Source organism: Schistocerca piceifrons, chromosome 9, assembly GCF_021461385.2.
Source record: "Schistocerca piceifrons isolate TAMUIC-IGC-003096 chromosome 9, iqSchPice1.1, whole genome shotgun sequence".
Classification (NCBI taxonomy): domain Eukaryota; kingdom Metazoa; phylum Arthropoda; class Insecta; order Orthoptera; family Acrididae; genus Schistocerca; species Schistocerca piceifrons.
This window is the reverse complement of record NC_060146.1, coordinates 88,059,323-88,080,932: the sequence shown is the minus strand read 5'-3', so window position 1 is coordinate 88,080,932 and position 21,610 is coordinate 88,059,323. Positions and strand designations below refer to the sequence as shown.

Genomic DNA, 21,610 nt, shown 5'->3' with positions numbered 1-21,610 from the left:
CTCAGTCCTCACTTGTACGAGCGTGCGCGTAACCGTCGCGGCGCGGCTGATTGTTGATAATGCGGAACGCGATGATCGAACGCACGTTCTCACGCTCGCTACAAATCACTGGCACTTGATTGCACTCTTTTATGGTAAATAGTATTACTGATTCACATTTGTTCATCCTTGGAGACCGAACACTGAGCGGATGATCGATGCTATGCGACACGCAACGAGAGGATACATAAATACGTTATTAACGCCACTGCTCATTTTCAATTACTTCCTGACGCACTTTCCTCTGAACCATTTCCATATGTCATCACTTTACTGTAATAGCACTTGTAGCAACACTTCAACCTGAATACTATCAATGCTTCTACATGCAGAGCTACACACTACACAACATAACAGTTTCGTGTCCCGTGCTCGACTCACTACAGGCGCGGCTGCCCGCAAAGATACTCCACAACTAAGCCATCGATATGACAATACGCTTACAGATGTGTGTAAGTAGAAAATGAATCACCGCTTACGCTACCCCAGTGCTGTTTTCATTCAATACTTCATACTAATAACTTATTTATCTAGCTTTACGGAGGGCGCTAGCAGCAGCATGTGTGTTCGGAACGTTAAAATCTGTTTATCATGAATACTAACGTTAATTTACATCCCTCCAGGCGAAAAATTTTGATAAATAGGCTGTGTCCTAAAAGGTACTGTTTCACCCACTTTCCGAACACCTGAGGACGTCCAACTTCCTGCCTGATGTCTATCAGTAATATGTTGAATACATTCATAGCAGACTATGGGGGTGCATATTCTACATGGAAAGTACGTTTATTTCTGGTACTGTAATTATGAATTTCACAGTTTATTCAAAATTTATAATTACTTTTAACCATAAATACCGCTACAAAGTACTTATTCAGATTAATTTAATAATCATAATGTGCCTCTAGAGGCTTCTGCGAGAGGTTTAGTTAACGACTGTATACAATATTCATACCACAGGCGTGTGTAGAATTAACACATTTTTACCTTAACAGTATGACCAATACGATACTTCCATCCTGCAGTGCTGAGCGAAGGAATGAGAGGAAGAAAAGTAGGGTAGCAATACCGTTTGCAGATCAACACACTGATAACAAATTTCTACTTCCATAGCCGGAATGAAGCTTTTTGATTGAGTTAATATAAAAGTTTTCTGAGTATAGTGCCACGGAGTTTCAATAATGTGTTCATAATCTCTGATTCGGTACCTGTAAGTCATTTTTATTATTTTGCAATGGAATAATATTACTTCTCTTTGTAATATTATGAATTAGAATGTTTGCTGCGAATCAGTTTTAAAGATTGTTCCATTATTCTCCTTACTGTGTCTAGCCTGGATGTGTTTGGGTTCTTCTGCCAGTGCACTTCGGTCAATCATCACAGTTTGTGAAGAACTGCCAAATATCTTTGGTAAGATATACATGTAGGTAAAGAATAGGAGTTCAACTTCCTCTTTCCCCATGATAGAACTGGGAAATATTATTATTTATAAGTGTTTATTCAAGCACAACTCATTTTTGCAAAGTCATTAACCATGTATGGATAATGGACAGATAGAAAAGTCGATTAAAAGAAAATTAACTCACACGTGTAATTGCAAGAATAGTGTTTGAATGATAAATGTATTGTGCGTGACGATTTTACCTTTTGAATTACATTGCTCCACTTGCTATCATTTATTATCCGCTGGACGCACGTGTGTTTCAGGTGATGCTGGGATACTACAACAACGCAAAAGCGACTGCGGAGACCCTCAGTGCCGACGGCTGGTTACGAACCGGGGACATCGGTTACTACGACGCAGACTCCGACTTTTACATTGTTGACAGGATAAAGGAGCTGATCAAAGTCAAAGGTTTCCAGGTATTATAACAATCATTATATCTTGTCTACTGTCTCAGTTAATTCTCTCACCTGTTACTCGTAAATCGATCTCTACTCCACATCCCTTCCTCAGTGTATCCGAGATAGAAGCGGCCAGACCGTACCATCACGTCCAGGTTCTCCTGATTCCCGATCGCCTGATCTTGCGGTCACGCTTGATTGTCAGAGTTTCCGTTATAGCTTGAAAGTGCTGTGAGCGTCTCTTCGACGTTGCTTAAGCAAGTAAGTGTAGTTCAAGCTTACATTCGCAATGGTTAATTGAAGAAGACTCGTGAAACTTTTCATGAACAGTTCCTGAAATACTGCATTGAAATGTTCAGACGAGTGATGTTCTGTCTAGTTGTGATTCAGATCGAGCTCTGTAAATGTTTACAGCCATTTCGCAGCAAATTACTGCTTGCCCCTAAAAAATCTGTCAGATGGCTTACGCAACAGTTAGGTGTTAAACGTACACTCCGCGCCAGATATCTGAAAGCTACGCGAGCGTTACAGTGTTAACTCCTGGGTGGCCACTGCGCGAGCGCAGAGGTACTCTTCGACATTAATACGTGTTGCTGCCTTCCATTTGCCACGTGCTCCGTCACGTGTTTTTCCAAGTTTGTATTACAAGTGCGCAGTGACTTCAGACTCATATTATGTCGCCTATTAGTACTCCAAAACTGAAAGGCAGGAAACTGAATACTCAGTCACGGGAGATTGTACATTACGTTTTAACGTTTGTGGAAGGTGTGTCCACTGAGTTCGACAGACAGCCCAAGTGGCCACTGGCGTTTCACAGAGGATTATTCAGAAAATTGAAACGGAAATCAGGCTTCGGTATCTAGTGGAGGAAGGAAATTTGTAACTCTAAATGCAAAACAGCCATAGACACTGATATATTTATGGAATATAAACATATTAATAACTTGAATACAACGTATTAATGTTCCACAATAATATTTATAGTTCCTTATGAACCGGCTTTCGGCTTCTTAGGCTGTCGTCAGATAACTTAATGTTGAACAGATAGTCCACACAAAGTCGGCGAGAATTCATAGCTGTAAAAATCTCAGATATCTTTGTACACCATTCTTTGTACAGCTATGAATTGTCGCTGAAGCTGTGTGGACTATCTGTTCAACATTAAGTTATCTGACGATGGCCTAAGAAGCCGAAAGCCGGTTCATAATGAACTAATAAATATTATTGTGGAACGTTAATACGCTGTTCAAAATGGTTCAAATGGCTCTGAGCACTATGGGACTCAACATCTGAGGTCATCAGTCGCCCTAGACTTAGAACTACTTAAACCTAAGGACATCACACACATCCATGCTCGACGTAGGATTCGAACCTGCGACCGTAGCAGCAGCGAGATTCCGGCTGCAGCGCTTAGAACCGCTCGGCTACCGCGGCCGCCTTAATACGTTCTATTCAAGTTATTAATATTGATATATTTGTTGAGGCCATTGTTAGATAAAGTGCATACAATTTTTATTTAACCGAAAAACGGGTGCTTACAGAGAAAAGAAAGAAACAGAAGTCGAAAGAAGCTGTATATTTTTAAAGTAGCATCACTAGTGTAATTTGGTTTTCCGCTAAAAAAAATCAAGCAGGATCATACCGTTAGAGAGAAATGACATGCGAGAAAAATGAAGTGCGAATTTGAAGCAATTAAAAAAATGGTTCAAATGGCTCTGAGCACTATAGGACTGAACATCTGAGGTCATCAGTCCTCTAGAACTCAGAACTACTTAAACATAACTAACCTAAGGACATCACACACGTCCATGCCCGAGGCAGGATTCGAACCTGCGACCGTAGCGGTCGCGCGGTTCCAGACTGAAGCGCCTAGAACCGCTCGTTTACACAGGCCGGCAAGCAATTAAAAAATTAGGGCGGAAGACAGAGACATTGTTTACGTTGATGAAACTTTCATTTTGTCATCACATGTAAACGGGAAATAATGGGACGGTAATACAAGTCACTGTCTCCTCAAGCCAGTATCAAAGGACAACGCTTAATAATAACTCGTGCAGATGATGCAAATGGCCTTATTGCTAATGCGTTTGTCATTCGGAAGTCAGATCAAGCTATCGGAGACTACCCCGCCACATGAACCAACAAAATTGTGAAAAGTTGTTGACAGAAAAGGTGATTCCCAATTTAAAATCTAACTCTATATTAATCTTCGACAATGTTGTTTATCACAACGTTAAATATAAACAAAGCTCCAACGTCTAACTGAATTAATGATGATGTCAGTAAGTGGATGACAAAGGAACGTATCCCATTCTTGGATGATATGCTGAAACCTGTTCTGTTCGGGCCTGTTCGAAGAACCAAGCCAAGGAACATCGAGTATTCCTTCCTGGTCACATTGCTTTACGCCTTCCTCCTTACCACCCGAAATTAAACCCAGTAGCGAATATTTGCTCTATTGTGAAAGGTCAGGTAGCTTCTAAGAATGTTTTCTGCGACGTAACATACAGGGTGAGTCAAGAGGAGAGGTATATGCTTTGACGGGCGATACTACTGGTGATTCTGAACAAAAATCTTCTAATAAACATATGCCTTTTCTTAACCGTCTCCGGGTAAACCAATGAAAACAGCTAGGAATGGGAAAGGTGCAGGTGACGGTAAATTAAGATACTGTTATGTTATGGATTGTTTAATTGTGTACGTTTCCTCACAGAAGAAGTTCAAACAGTCTACCGTCAGCTTCAATGCATGTTGCTGCCCTTGTAGACAGGTGTTGTGTCGCCGATCGGAGCTCAGTTTTGCACTCCTTTACGTGGGCACAAGCATGTAAAATACGAGCGAGAAGTTCCTCCCTTGTGTCCACTCTGCCTTTGTAGACGTCGCTCTTTAGCCACACCCACAAACAGTAATCCAATGGGGTAAGATCGGGTGACCTCGGTGTCCAAGCAATGACTGCACGGGGACCGATCCAACGACCAGGATATGTAGTGTCGAGATACTGTGTCACTGGCCGTAGGAATGTGTAGGAGCTCCGTCATGGTGAACCCGTGTTGCCAAAGGGACTTCCTCCACATATTCTGGTAACACATTTCGAAGAAACTCAAGATTCCGTGTACCAGTAAGACAACCTAAAACAACTGGACCGATGAGTTGGTCATCAATAATACCGCACCACACGTGGACTCAGAAACGTCATTGAAAATTCGTTTCCACAGTAGCGTGCACATTTTCATTTGCCCATGCATGAGAGTTGCGCGTGTTGTTGATTCCGTTGCGGGTAAATTTTGACTCATCAGTGAATAGAATACATGGAATTAATCACTCATAGGCAATCATCCATTGACAGAATTCTTGCCGGGCGGCAGCATCTCCTTCGTGCAGATGTTGTTGTGCACTCTGCCCATGAAAGTGATACACTGTGCGTATCACTCGTGTTTGTGGAATACCAAGTTGGGCAGCAATTCTTCTGGAGCTAGTAGTAGGGTTGCGTTGCACTGCTTGAAGAATATTGTCAACTTCATTAAGAGTTTGTTGTACGGGACGTTCAGACACAACATTAACGCTGGGAAGCGTACCACGCTCACGGAATCCGTGAAACCCCCTGCTAAACACCCTGCTATCTGGCACTCTGCGATTCGGAAGTCGTTGTTGGTATTCTCGCACAGCAGCTCTGGAATTCCCATTGGACAAACCATAGATAAACAGCTTGTCAGCATACTCTGCATGTGTACAGATCTGTGGCATTTTTACTGCATTCGTTGCTAAAACAACATTGTAGTACCACGCACTACGACAAGCACTGTTAGACTGAGACCTGAGGTAAGCAACTGCACCATGCATAAGTGAACTGCGTACTGACACGGTTAGTAAGGACGACGCTACACGTTTCCCGTTCCTACTTGTTTTCATTGGTTTACCCGGAAACGGTTAAGAAAAGGGCATATGTTTATTTTGGAGTTTTTGTTCAGAAATGGCTCTGAACACTATGGGTCTTAACATCTGAGGTCATCAGATCCCTAGAACTTAGAACTGCTTAAACCTAACCAACTTAAGGACATCACTCACATCCATGACCGAGGCAGGATTCGAACCTGCGACCTTAGCGGTAGTGCGGTTCCAGACTGAAGCGTCCAGAACCGCTCGGCCACCCCGGCCGGCTTTTGTTCAGAATCACCACAAGTATCACCCCTCAAAGCATGTATCTTTCCTACTGACTAACCCTGTATGTGAAACATTTGTCGGAGGAGAAATATAATTTAACGGCTAAATAAAATTGGATTTCATTGTGCGAACACGTTAAAAAAATTGATCGAGAATACAAGCAGCAAGAAATCTCTTTCGACGACGAAATACATAGGTAGCGCAGACAGTGATTACGGTGATCGTCACTCTGAATGTGACGGAGAACTTGGAGGAGTAACCGCGCTACCTCGTAGTGATTCAAGGTGAGTACTCCTAGTCAGTGTTTGGTGTTGTTCAGTGTGCATACAGAGCGAGGTGGCGCAGTGGTTAGCACACTGGACTCGCATTCGGGAGGACGGCGGTTCAATCCCGTCTCCAGCCATCCTGATTTAGGTTTTCCGTGATTTCCCTAAATTGTTTCAGGCAAATGCCGGGATGGTTCCTTTGAAAGGGCACGGCCGATTTCCTTCCCAATTCTTCCCTAACCCGAGCTTGTGCTCCGTCTCTAATGACCTCGTTGTCGACGGGACGTTAATCACTAACCACCACCACCATCAGTGTGCATACGCTTGTCCCGAGCTGCGCAGCTGATCTCTTCTTGACGTCACCCATGCTAGTCATTCTGCACTCGGTTCCTGTGGAGTGCGTACTGTAAGACTTTCGGTACACACACCATCAGATTATTTGGCTTGTCGCTCTAACGAAGTAGGCGAGTGTCACTAATATGTCTCGTGGTATTATTGTGGTGTGTTTATCTTCTGCCGTTAGGTCAGACGATAGAAATGACACTTGCACACTTAGAGTAGCAGATTTATGGTGACCAACTTTAAACAAAACTTGATTAATTTTCACACACATTTATTAAAATAATAACAAGCATAAAAATTACTTAACTTGGTTCTGGATGCTATTTACAATTGACAATCTGAAGTGCCTTTGGTATTGGTACATTAACCTTATTCTCACATATATCTCTGATACTTGACAAAAGCGTCTATGCATTTATCTCCATGGCTATATACAGGAATATGATAATCTTATTAGGCGCAGACTGAAACTTGACTATAGACTGGTACAGACAAATGCAGACTCGTACAGACTAATGCAGATTGACTAATCGGAGGTCTGTAGACTCGTTATAATACCTCACGCGTTCAGGTATCACTGCGCGAGTGTGATCTGGGAGGAGAAAAGGTACTACGTTAGCAGCAATCTCATTGGCTGCGTTAGATATTAATACGCGGATCGGCGGAAGCAGAATTTGGTCCGTCTCTAAGGCAGCGCCATCTCGTAGTGCGGAGACGGACGAGCGCTGCGCCTGCTCTGTTGTGCTTAGTGGGGCGCGCTCTAGTGGGAAAGTTGTGTACGCACTGACTACGCGGATCTATGTACACAACAGTTCCTCAACGCGTTTCGTGAACTCAGGCATTACTTCCAGCTGAAAGCAGAACTTGGACTCGACTGACAAAGGGATGTGCTGCCACTTCTCTGTCCAGCGTTATCGTTGGGCGCACTTTCTGCCGCTGTGTCAAATGAAGCCAGGCAGATTGTTTCCGTGTTGACAGCCTGTGGTGCTCATAAAATCGTAGCAATGACAGAGTTGATACATGTTTTACTGCAGATAAGCAATTTTCCAGACTCATTGGATGCGACGTGTCTGTACAGTTGTATGCTACCGAGCGAAAATACAGTTAAGCACCAAAACATTACGACCACCTACATACAGCTTGTTGGTGCGCCTCTCGAACGCAATATAAAAGCGAGATTGCGTGGTGTGGATCCTACAAGACGTTGGTATGCATGTTGAGGCGTGTACGACCAGATGTGTACGCTCACGTCACGCAGTTCCTGTTAAACTATTTGTTAGTTGTTCGTGGGCGTGGAGTTAGCTACCAATATCGCCCCATATGTGGCCCACTGGTCTGCTGTAAGGGAAATATGGTGACCACGATGTTAACGCGAGTTTACTACCATGTTCACCAGACCATTGTAGCAAGATTGTGGCTTCATAAGGTGGGTTGTTATCCTGCTGGAAGATTCCATCGTCTTCTGTAAGACATAATGCACAAAGGTTGGTTCAAATGGCTCTGAGCACTATGGGACTTAACTTCTGAGGTCATCAGTCCCCTAGAACTTAGAACTACTTAAACCTAACTAACCTAAGGACATCACACACATCGATGCCCGAGGCAGGATTCGAACCTGCGACCGTAGCGATCGCGCGGTTCCAGACTGTAGCGCCTAGAGCCGCTCGGTCACACTGGTCGGCAATGGACAAAGGGATGCAAGTGATCCATAGTAATGTTCACGTAGTACGCAACTGCCACGCTGCCTTCGATTACTACCACAGGTCCCATGGAACCCCAGATGAATGTCCCCCATAGCGTAATAGGCTCGCCAGACAAAAAATTTCTTACCGAAGTTTTCTTTTGCTTTTGGGCGCAGAAACGACTAAGGTCGTAAGCACTGATGAATCGTTCACAGATGATGCAGTGATCGACTTACGTGCCTAACCACATGCGGACGGCCTCTACGTGAGCGTAAGGCATTTGCAGTCATTGAGACACATACATTTCAAGTGGACATTGTACGTATACATGGGTAAACGTAAGGACGTGACAGACTGGCAAAAAGTGGCAATTGGTTTTGGCTGTTCCCATGGTCATACATGGAGCGAAGTTGCTGGATTCGTTTGTGTTTCGCGGCGGAGTATTCAGTGTGTCTACAAGCAGGTGTGTAATACATAAGGCTACGAAACATGACGTCACAATTGTGGTCGGAAAAAGATCCTGACTGAGAGGGACTGGAGATGCATTTCACGGCTTGTGAGTAACACTGGCTTCCAAACACGACAAGAATTGCTGCAGGCAGTGAATGTAAGTCCATCCCCACTTGTTAGGTTAGAGCATTGCTTCGGGATGATGATGATGTTTGGTTTGTGGGGCGCTCAACTGTGCGGTCATCAGCGCCCGTATAAAGTCCTGTTTTTTTTCACAGTCCAATCTAGCCACTGTCACTGATGATGAAATGATGAGGACAACACAAACACCCAGTCCCCACGCAGAGAAAATCTCCAACCCGGCCGAGAATTGAAGCCGGGACTACGTGATCCAGACGTAGCGACGCTAGACACTAGACCACGAGTTGCGGTCGCATTGCAACGGGAACTGCTTGTAACTAACAATGAAGAATCGGTTATATAGCAAGAAACCATTGCTCACAGAGGCACATAGAGACGACAACACCAGAGTTTATCGGCCTGTAAGAATATGTGACTGGTTTTCTGAACGTTCCCCCGTCCTATTGCATTTCGACTGGTCTGCAGAATCACTTGCCTTGAACCACATCAACAATCTGTGCGACTCGTCAGAAGAGCAAGTAAAACGCCGACATCAACATTCTCCCCCCCCCCCCCCCCACCACTCTACCGCCAAACAAAAATCTGGTGGAAATGCGGGATCAAATCCTCAGCGAGTGGCTTAACCTGAATTCAACGTACATGCACAACCTTTTGGATTCAATTCCTAACTGAATCCAGGCGGTTATCAAGTCCAGAGTCAGAATTACACGGTATTAAATGCTGCTTGTAATGATTTTTCTAGAGGTGACTTACTTTCTGTCTGGTGAGCTTACTACCCCAGAAGGGCCGTCGTCCGTGGCGCCGTGAATATTTTGAGCAGCTGTTCAACTCTTTGACGAAATGTCTGGACACGTCCATCGACGTCGTGTAACAAAGTACGTGATTCATCCGACCAGCCAACGCGTATCCGTTGATCCACAAGCCAGTACCGATGATCTCGCGGTATTCGTCCACGAGACTCAGAGGGCCATAGGTATGGGTTCCCAGGTAGATGCCGTGTTTCTTGACTTCCGCAAGGCGTTCGATACAGTTCCCCACAGTCGTTTAATGAACAAAGTGAGAGCACATGGACTATCAGACCAATTGTGTGATTGGATTGAAGAGTTCCTAGATAACAGAACGCAGCATGTCATTCTCAATGGAGAGAAGCCTTCCGATGTAAGAGTGATTTCAGACGTGCCGCAGGGGAGTGTCGTAGGACCGTTGCTATTCACAATATACATAAATGACCTTGTGGATGACATCTGAAGTTCACTGAGGCTTTTTGCGGGTGATGCTGTGGTATATCGAGAAGTTGTAACAATGGAAAATTGTACTGAAATGCAGGAGGTTCTGCAGCGAATTGACGCATGGTGGAGGGAATGCCAATTGAGTCTCAATGTAAACAAGTGTAATGTGCTGCGAATATATAGAAAGAAAGATCCCTTACCATTTAGCTACAATATAGCAGGTCAGCAACTGGAAGCAGTTAATTCCATAAATTATCTGGGAGTACGCATTAGGAGTGATTTAAAATGGAATGGTCATATATATAGTTGATCGTCGGTAAAGCAGATGCCAGACTGAGATTCATTGCAAGAATCCTAAGGAAATGCAATCCGAAAACAAAGGAAGTAGGTTACAGTACGCTTGTTCGCCCACTGCTTGAATACTGCTGAGCAGTGTGGGATCCGTACCAGATACGGCTGATAGAAGAGATAGAGAAGATCCAACGGAGAGCAGCGCGCTTCGTTACAGGATCATTTAGTAATCGCGAAAGCGTTACGGATATGATAGATAAACTGTAGTGGAAGACTCTGCAGGAGAGACGCTCTGTAGCTCGGTACGGGTTTTTGTTAAGGTTTCGAGAACATACCTTCACCGAGGAGTCAAGCAGTATATTGCTCCCTCCTACGTATATCTCGCGAAGAGACCATGAGGATAAAATCAGAGAGATCAGAGCCCACACAGAAGCATACCGATAATCCTTCTTTCCACGAACAGTACGAGACTGGAATAGAAGGGAGAACCGATAGAGGTACTCAAGGTACCCTCCGCCACACACCGTCAGGTGGCTTGCGGAGTATGGATGTAGATGCTGATGTAGATCTCACTACAGTCGCAACTGACGATGTCGTTGGGTCAACACGGGGACGCGGAGGTGTCCCCTGCAGTGGAGCCTCATCTTCAACAATGTGCAGTGAACAATGTAGGACGTGAGCAGCTGGCCAGCCAAGCCGTCTCCCAGATGTTCATTCCGAGGTGCTGAGCCATAAAATTTGCCCTTTTCCAAAGTCGGTTATGTCAGGGTATTTCCCCATTTCTATTAATTATTTATCCCCGGCACATGTAAACATTACAGTAGCGAGATATCTAGTACAGTAGCATAGTAACGACGTATTTAAGGGAATTTATAAAACAATATCGTCACCCGCCAGGGTAGCCGAGAGCGATAATGCTCAGCGAGACGACTCGGGTAGCCGCACTGGCCCCGAATCGAATCCGCCCGGCGGGTTAACGACGAGGGCCGGTTTTCCACATCCTGCTAGGTGAATACCGGTCTGTTCCCCACGTTCCTACTCACAGGCATTTACAAACGTTACACTCATTCATGGCTTACACTGGACGTAGACAGCTGGGGTACACTACTTACATACAAGGGGGTTCGGGGTGGGGCAGGAAGGGCATCCGGCCATCCGCTGCAACTAACACTGCCAGATCCGTAACAACACGTCCGACCCCGAGTTGACATTGTTCTCATCCCTAAATGATATTTATGGGTGAGACAGATGTTAATGTAAACACTTAGAGGTAAGTGAATTTTGATAGTTCCCGTAATCAGCAATAGATGGCAACACTTATCTCTGAGCTTTTACATTTGAGGGTTATCCCGTTTTTCAGCGCATGTCTTCAGTTATAACCATCGCAAATAGGCAATTTCGACTTCCCTTGAACGCAGTAAGAGCATTCCACCAATCCACAGTAGCATGAGTTGTATAATATGGGGCGAGCGTTTGGGCTCATAGTTTGCAGCCTGTGAAGCCAGCTTCATTAGTCAGGAAAGTTCAATGAGGGATATGAACCATGAATTTACTTTCAAAATTTTTCTAGCGATTCATCAAGAACATTAACACCTTTAATCACACTAGGTGAGCGTGGAAGTAGTTGCCAGGGAGTAACTCATGAAAATGAAATTACCTTTAACAAATGGGAATTTTATTCATAAAAGCCTTTTCAAAAACAGATTTAAAATTTATAAGCAGAAAAGCACCCTCGAAATGTCAAGTTACAATTTTATTTAGAGGCAGGAAGAAGAATACTGACAGTATGAGTCTTCGGGCTGAGAAGCTTGCCGCTCCCTTTCAGCACGGCCGTAGTCACCACCGCTCACAATAACCTCTGAAAGACTACACTGGTGCAAATCTGCAACACATCAGATTACTTTAAACTGAAAATTTTTACAACTCACACAAACACATTAACTATGCACCCCGTAAGAGGGATGGAAATCGTACACACACACCCTAAGAAATTATTTGCCACCGAAAGTGCAATTTGTTTTTAAAAGGACTCTTACGGTGGAAGGGTGGCAACTTTATAAAAATGACTATTTAAATAAAACCCATGAAATTCAGGAACATAAAATGTACAACGTGCTCTACATCACACATATAGCACCTCGCAAGATGATAGGCAAGATAAAAACATATTTCAGGAATTCGGCCTTTACACCTTAATTCTATAAATTCGTTAACACCGAATCTGACAAACACGACAGAGGCAGCTGTTAACGTATGGGGATTACTGAACAACCCGAACCGCAGATTTCTCTAACCCTCCCCAACTCCCCAAGGGAAAAACGGACCACCCAATTCACAAATAACCACCTTCCCGCGGGTGGACAAACTGACAAGAATGGTGGGACGACCCCAAAACAAAGCGGCTTGTGACTTCACCAAGAAAACAAGTAGAATTTAACAAGTAAATGAAACAGCATATCTCCAATCACTTCTAATAAATTACGATTTCTGATGAAGACCTGGCGCAGCACCCCCAACGCTCTCCCGAACCGTCCGCTGCCAGCCGCTTCAACGGACGCAGGAAGGCGCGCCGATCTCCCGTCTAACGGCGTCGTAGCTCGCCCCGGCCAGCCCGATGTCGTGGTTTCACTCCTGTTGCTCTCTTGTGAACCGCGAAGCCACTACGCCTTCCTATACGGCGCTGCCCACTGGACTCACGTGGCGACCTCACATGCGCCGACGCTCAAGGCGGACAAGTCATCTCGTGTCTCAGTGCGCGACCGACCAACCGACCAATCCAACCGCCAATGACCGTTGTCCGAGCAACTCGAGCAGACTGGCGGCCTAACGCGCAGACTCAGATGCAGGAACTCAACCCGGACCGGGCGACCACTAGCTGAGTTGTGTTACTGGCGGAGTGGCAAGACTCTCATTTTCTGGCTTAAAGTTTGATCCAAACGACAGACATACTAGCACTCCGACGACAGACAGACACTAACTGCCGCACAAATACGAACGAGAGACAGACCAGCAACTGGTGACGCGAGACTGACCTAGCCTCACCCCGACTGACCAACTGCCGAGCTCATAGCGCCCCTTAAATGCACGTGAACAGGCAACTTTTCCCCTTTCCCGCCAGAAGGAGACACCAAAGTTGCGATTGCCACGGCGGCGCCACCGCCAGAAACGGAGGGCGACTGCTTTACACTACGCGCTGCGGCGCGCTCTTCAAAACAGCAAATTTTACCACGGCTCGGGGTACTACTAAGATTAATGGGCTCCTTTTGGACTACCGTGAATGATGCAGTGTCAATAACTCTGAAACTATGCCCAGTGGAGTTCGGGAAAGGGGAGCATTTTATTGGTTAAGAAAAGGCAATCAAGGATAATACGAAAGATAGAACTGAGGGCAGTACTGGAAACTTAATACAAGATCGCATATTTCAGTTGTGGGAAAATGAATGGGATTCTTCAGGCACCGGGAGGACGACATACGAATTTCTCCTTACGTCAGCAGAAGACTGAAAATGAGTGGTCTTATATATTACTTGACTGGCTCTGGCCCATATGCTACATACCTGTCCAAAATCAAAAGGCAGAGTAATGGCAGCTGTGCCTGCGGCAATGTGGGCACTCCAGAGCACAATCGTAGGACTGTGGCCGTACGAAAGTGTAGCGAGTAAGTCGGCCGGTGTGGCCGACCGGTTCTAGGCGCTACAGTCTGGAACCGCGCGACCGCTAGGGTTGCAGGTTCGAATCCTGCCTCATGCATGGATGTGTGTGATGTCCTTAGGTTAGTTAGGTTTAAGTAGTTCTAGGGGACTGATGACCTTAGAAGTTAAGTCCCACAGTGCTCAGAGCCATTTGAAACATTTTTTTGTCGCGGGTAATGATCGTCAGACTTTATTTATTAATTTATTTATTCTTCATAGTTACAGCCTATTATCTGTAAAGCTGAAATAGGCCATGCAAATCACATTTCCTCGTATAGCAATAAATTATGTATTAATTATTTATTTCTGATACTTAATTTTAAAAAAGGATAGAAAAACTGGAACTACTTCTACTACTACAAAGCTATATTAATACCCTTGATCAATTACCCAGCTACTAATCTACTACAAACACTACAGAATTTGTTCTCTATTTGTTCATTAATTTTGGTGCATTTAACTCGTAGGTGGTTGTCTACACTACTTGATTCGCCCTCATACTACGGCGATCAACAGCCACAGTCTGCTGAGTTCCTTGGATGTCGGGCATCACGTCAGTAGCATTTCCACTATAACAAATAATTCCACCCATCACTGTTACTTGGTAAAGGCCGCACTTCCATTATCACTTGCACCAGCGCAATGTAGATTCTTGGGAAACTATTTCATTCGGTGGTCGCCGACCTGAATTCTCTCCATCTGCAGAGAATGTTGTCTGGCATCGATTGCCGCACGATGGCTTATGGTTGAATGCCTCGTTTACCTCTTCCTCGGCCTCCGTGGATACTACGGCTGCATATCTTCCAAGATGCGCCGCGTCGACTCGTTCCCATTAGGCATTAACGACGCTGGGTACCAGTGCTGCACTGAGCAGAGCGTCAACCTCGCGCACCTTGGACGATACCACAGCCGCAGTATCTTGGAAAGCCAAGGAAGACTTCACGAGTCACTCAAGCGCCCGGCAGTACGTTGCCATTCCGGCTAGACGAGATACTCTACAGATGGAGAGGAGGCAACTGAGGTCGGCGACCTCTGAATTAAATGGTTTCTCAAGAATCTAGATTCCTCTGGTGCAGATGATGACGGAAATGTGAATTCTAAGACGTTACAGTGAACAACTGAATTGATTGTTAAGTGGCAACGCTGCTGGCGTGCTGCCCCGAAGTCCAAGGAATCCAGCAGACAATGGCTTTTGGCCAGGGGCATTATGAGGGCGGATCCAGCAGCGGAAACAGATAGCAACAGTTTACACTTAGGTTCTTCTTCTTCTTCCGTGTCCGGATGCACCAATTATATCTTCCCTTTCCAGTAATTAGAAACGTAGATTGCTTTGTCATTAACTTTCAAAATATCATCTTTAGTGCATGTTGTAGTCATATCTGGGCAGATCAGTAGGTGGTCCAAGTCCTGTATTGCTCCGCATTCACATCTATCGCTATCACTGTAGCCCCATTTAAACAGGTTTGATTTGCACCCAGTTACTCCAGTGCGCAGCCGGTTTAATGACCTCCAAGCTGTAAAAGGTAGTTGAAATCCTGCAGATCCCTCCTCAAGTAGTTCCATTGTGGAGTGTGGCACCATTTCTTCCCAGAGAGATAGCCGCCTTGCGACGGGCTTGGTGGCGAGCTCTTCAGTAGTTTCAATGAAACTCCTGCGGGTTTTCAGCCGGACACGTTGTTTTCGGTGCATATGCATCGGGTGTCGAGGATCATTCTTTTGTTTTGATCTTTCGATCTCGGCGGCTACTTGTCTGCGGGTAGTGGGTGGTGCTATGCCTATGACGGGGTAAATGATGTCTGTGGGAGTTGGTTTGAGGCATCCTGTGGCAAGACGTACAGTTTTGTTTACGGCGACGTCAACTTGCTTAGCGTGGGCAGAGTTCCTCCAAACTGGCGCCGCATATTCCGCTGCTGAGATACTCAGCACCAGACCCATGGTGCGCAAAACATGTGGTTGAGCTCCCCACGATGAACCTGTTAGCTTCCGCAGTATGTTGTTCCTGGCAAAGACCTTTTTTTTAGTGTTGTGGCAGTGCTGCTTAAAAGTAAGTGCTCTGTCCAATGTTACTATGTTACTCCCAGGTATTTTGGGCTGTTTGTATGTTTCAGCTCTTCCCCTTGCCACATGACTCGGAGTTTCCGTTTGGCTTGTTTGTTCCTAAGATGGAAGGCGGATACTTGAGATTTACTAGGGTTTGGTTTGAGATTATTGCCGTCGTAATAGGTAGCAAGTTCTGTTAAGGCTCCTGTGAGGATCACTTAGGTGACAAAGGTCATGGTGTAGCGATACGCACATATAAAGATAGCGGTAGCACCGCGTGCACAAGGTATAAAACGTCACTGCATTGGTGTAGTGATGTTTGGAGACAAATGGTCCAAATGGCTCTAAACACTATGGGACTTAATATCTGAGGTCATCAGTCCCCTAGACTTAGAACTAATTAAACCTAACTAACCTATGGACATCACGTACATCCATGCCCGAGGCAGGATTCGAACCTGCGACCGTAGCAGCAGTGCGGTTCCGGACTGAAGCGCCTAGAACCGCTCAGTCATAAGGGCCGGCATTTGGAGACAGACGCATTTCGGAAATTGTAAATAATAGATTTCAGCTATCAGTTGTCCTTTTTAAATTTTATTGGCATTTCTAGATTTCGGCTAGGAACTAGCCATTCTCAATGCACTATCATTTTTGACCAATGCACGTAATGCCTGTGGATGAAGCCCGACCGAAAGGCATTACATGCATTGATCAAAAATGATAGTGCATTGAGAATGGCTAGTTCCTAGCTGAAATCTAGAACTGCCAATAAAATTTAAAAAGGACGACTGATAGCTGAAATCTGTTTTTTACAAGTCAATAACAGACGCTGAGTGCAACAGCCTTCTGAATGGAAGGTAACCTCATGATTTCGGAAATTGTTAGAGAATTCAGTATACAGAGATACACAGTGTCAAGAGTGCATGGACAACGCAGTGGCTGGCGGCCTTCACTGAATGAGAGCAGCTGTCTTTGCGTAGAGTTGTCAGTGATAACAGACAAGCAACACGTCAATGTGAGACGTACGAAGATTGTATCCTTTGGGACAGTGCGGTGAAATCTGACGTTAATGGGCTATCGCAGCAGATGAGAGATACGAGTGCTTTTGTCAACATAACGTCATCGCCTGCCTCGCCTCTCCCGGTGTTGTGACCATATCGGTTGGACCCTAGATGATTGGAAACCCGTCACGTAATCAGTTGGTAAGAGCTGATGGTAGGGTTCGAACGTGGCGCAAAACCAACGAAGCCATGGACCTAAGTTGTCAACAAAGCACTGTGCAAGTTGGTGGTGGCTCCGTAATGCTGTGAGCTGTGTTTACATGGAATGGTCCAACTGAACCGATAGTTAACAGGAAATGGTTATGTTCATCTGCTTGGAGATCACTTGCAGCCATTCATGGACTTCATGTTCCCAAGTATGTCGTCGGGCCACAACTGTTCACAACTGAAGAACATTCTGGACAATTGGAGCGAATGATTCGGCCAGACAGATCGCCCGACATCAATCCCATCGAACATTTATGTGAAATAATCGAGAAATCAGTTTGTATACAACATCCTGCACAAGCAACACTCTCTCAGAGTTACGGAGATCTGATCGAGCTGCAGCACTACGCCAGGCAGAAGGAGGTCCAACATGAGGTTAAAAGGTATCCCACGACTTTCGTTACCTCAGTATAGATGCACCTTAATCAATAGAACAGAGTGTCCGCCCCGGTAGCTGAGTGGTCAGCGTGACAGACTGTCAATCCTAAGGGCCCGGGTTCGATTCCCGGCAGGGTCGGAGATTTTCTCCGCTCAGGAACTGGGTGTTGTGTTGTCCTAATCATCATCATTTCATCCCCATCGACGCGCAGGTCGCCGAAGTGGCGTCAAATCGAAAGACCTGCACCAGGCGAACGGTCTACCCGACGGGAGGCCCTAGCCACACGACATTTCCATTTCCAATAGAACAGAGTTGTAGCACTAAAGTAGTATTAATACAAAGGGCGTTCCAAAGTTTTGCACAGTCGTCTCTAATTTTTTTATTTTTTTGCAGGAGAACAATGAAATTTTTTGTGAACATACTTCGAACATTTAGCTATACAGTGAGCCTACTCAATATAGTCTCCATCAGCTGCGATACATCTGGCCCAACGTTCTTTCCATGATGTAAATGCACTTTGGTAAACCTCTGGGGATTGACTTTTACACCATCCCTTAACACAGGAAATAAGGTCTTTCTCACTATCAGATGTTTTACCCCGCAGGTGGGCCTTCAGACGACCAAAGAGGTAAAAATCAGACGGAGCCAAGTCCGGACTGTAGAGAGGATGAGGACAATTTTCCAACCCATTTTGCTGATTTTTCTCCTGCGTCATAAGGGCTGTACGGGGTTTGGCATTGTCATGGTGTTGTCTGATGAGCTGACCCCAAAGCTGTGGTCTGTAGGTCTTGATGGCACGTCGCAGCTTGTCCAGTGACAAACAGTAACGGTCCTGGTTAATTGTGGAGCCAGGTTCCAAAAAGTCAATGAAAAGGACACCATACCGATCCCAGAAGAAGGAGGCCATCACTTTTCGGCCTGCTGTTCGTGAAAGTCTTGGTTTCTTCTTCCGAGGGGAACCCGGATGACGCCACTCCATGGATTGAGTTTTGTTCTCACGTTCGGACAAAAACAACAATGTTTCGTCCTGGCTAATGAAGCCATCAAAACACTGTTTCCACTCTTCAGTAAAGGTCTTCATGAGACACTCGCACACATTCTTCCTCATAGTTTTCATTTCTCTAGTCAATAATCTAGGCACCCAACGTGCATAGATTTTTCTGTACCCTATTTACTGTACCAGTGATACCACACTAGCCAATGACAAACGAACCATTTCAGCAAGCTATCGTGTCGTCAAATATGTCATTTTAAATTATCTGATCTATGGTCTCCTTACTCACATCACTCACTGCCGTCGATGGTCTACCGCATCGTGGATTGTCCAGTAGAGAGAAACATCTTATTTAAACCTCTGCAACCATCGCTGGATACTGCTGCGATCCACTGTGTCCTCCCCATAAACAGGGAGCAACTTGCTGTGAATCGATGCGGCAGAGTCATCGCCAGTCTTGAAGAGGAACTCCATCACCGACCATTGTCGCAACCTGACATCTACTACACGATCCATTATCGCTCATCTGTAAATAAAAGAAAATACTTTTATATACCAACTTATAGTTAAACGTTCCAAGTATTTTCACAAAAAATTTCATTCTCCTCCTGCAAAAAATAAAAAAATTAGAGACGGCTGTGCAAAACTTTTTGAACGCCCTTTGTAGTTAAGATTTTTTAAACTGAAGTTCTGTGACGGTAGAGAATAACTGTACTAGTATCATTTTTGCAGAATTAGCATTTTTTTAAATAATTGTAAGTGCCATAAACAAATAGTTAATACATATATTTAGTACCATCTACAAAAATGTTACTGCATGGCCTATGTCAGCTTTCTACACAACAGGCTGTAATGTGAAGAAAAGGAATGAATAAATTCCCCATTTGCGCCTCGTATCCCTACTCGAATGGTTTTCCATTTACCTCTACTCCGCTTAAGTACTTTCTTTACCGTACCGTACCACGTGCCGGACGCTATTCAGTATCGCCGTCGACAGTGATAATAACGTTTCAGCCCACCAGTGTGTCTGTCTGTGCTCTCGGGCGCTAGTCGCAGTGGGCTGCTGAGATGTTGCATGTCGCTGGACGCGACCTTCCTCAGTCTATGGCTTCCTTATTCACACGGCACTAATGGGCACTCAACCAACGAGCAGAAATATCGCAGGTGATAGTCTGTGATCCTGCCGCTGGCGAATTCCACTTCGTGCTCGTAGGCATTTCTCTTTTATACACCATCTTGCCACATACAACCCACATTCAAATGCGATTTCTGGATGAGAAACACGCTACGAAATTTGTCGTTACGTACCGAATTAAGATGGCGTAAATCCTACTTGCTTGTGTCGTTGTGCTAGAATACTAATCCTGTGCATATCCAAGCATTGATGTCAATGTGTCATTTGTTGCGTGCCACGGAGTTGCGGCTTTACAGAGTGCTGTCACATTAACGTGACCACCACCTATGTTCGGCGTTAATATACAATAACCACTCGCTGACCGCGGGTGTCACCACTAGCAGTGGAAGTTATACAGAGTGAAAAGTATTTAAACCGACAAACTTTGGAAGGTTGTAGGGGACACCAAAACAGATATTTTCCCTAACGTCATTTTTTCCTATGATGAGTATTTAAACCAGTAGAGGAAGATTTCTCTGGCGGCAAATCAACAAACACTTTTCCATTTTTTTAATGACCAAAAGACAACAGATTAACACAACCCAATGTCAATCACAGTAGATTTTCAAAAATGCGTCCATTGACACGTAAACAAAGGTTACACCGTCGGATCATGTTCTGTCCGACGCGGGCAAAAACCCCAGGAGTATCCTGAATTGTTCCTGCTGCTGCTACTATCTGGGCAACCAGATCCTCTTCTGACGCAACAGGAGTTGCAGAAACAAGGTTGCGCATCTCTCCCCACACAAAAAAGTCCAGAGGGGACATATCTGGGGATCGATCAGGTCATGGTACAGGACCACCTATGCCAATCTACTTTTTTGGGAACCGTGGGTCCAGGAATCGACGCACACGACTACTGAAATGTGCCGGCGCCCCGTCATATTGGAACCACATGCGTTGTCTTTTAGGGAGCGGGACGTCTTTTAGAAATTCTGGCAATGCTCTGGCGAGAAAATTGTAATACTGCCTGCCATTTAATAGCCTAGGTAGCAGATACGGCCCAATTAAACAGTCCCCAGCAACACCGACCCACACATTAACGAAGAACCGCACTTGATGAGCGCTAGTAGCTGTGGCATGTGGGTTATCCCCACTCCAAACATACGAATTGTAAATGTTGAAGACTCCATCACGTCCGAACGTTGCTTCATCGGTAAACAACACAAAGGATCGAAATGTAGGATGCATTTCACACTGTTCCAGGTACCACTGCGAAAACTGGGTGGATAATCAACTGGTTCCAGGTTGTGTAAGTGCAATGGACATAACAATTGCTCTCGAAGGACTGTTATTACATTCGGCTGATTCGTCCCCATGTTACGTGCAATTTTACGAATGCTGATTGAAGGCTCCCGCTCCACATGCTCAAATTGCAGCGTGTTACCGTGCGACGGCGTCCCGGTCCAGGTAATCTGCTAAATGACCCGGTCTCACGCGGACGTTGGTGCACAGCATCAAAGGTCGTATGATGCGGGATACGGCGATTAGGGTATTGTTGTTGATAAACCCGCTGTGCAGCTCGTCCGTTGTGGTGCGCTACGTAGTACGCACCAACCATATCAGTGTACTCACTCCAGGTGTATCGCTCGACTAGTAAGCAGAGACAATCCACTACTA

At 45.2% G+C, this 21,610-nt stretch overlaps 1 protein-coding gene across 2 annotated transcripts in view; it reads left to right on the top strand.

Annotated features, from left to right (window-relative positions):
• The window catches only part of LOC124717054 (4-coumarate--CoA ligase 2-like), a 269,113-nt gene that overhangs the window by 231,234 nt on the left and 16,269 nt on the right, over positions 1-21,610 (top strand). For both annotated transcript variants that reach the window (XM_047243732.1, XM_047243735.1), the window contains exon 9: positions 1,744-1,899. In XM_047243732.1, coding sequence (XP_047099688.1) covers positions 1,744-1,899 — 156 coding nt within the window. The remainder of the gene's footprint in view (positions 1-1,743; positions 1,900-21,610) is intronic.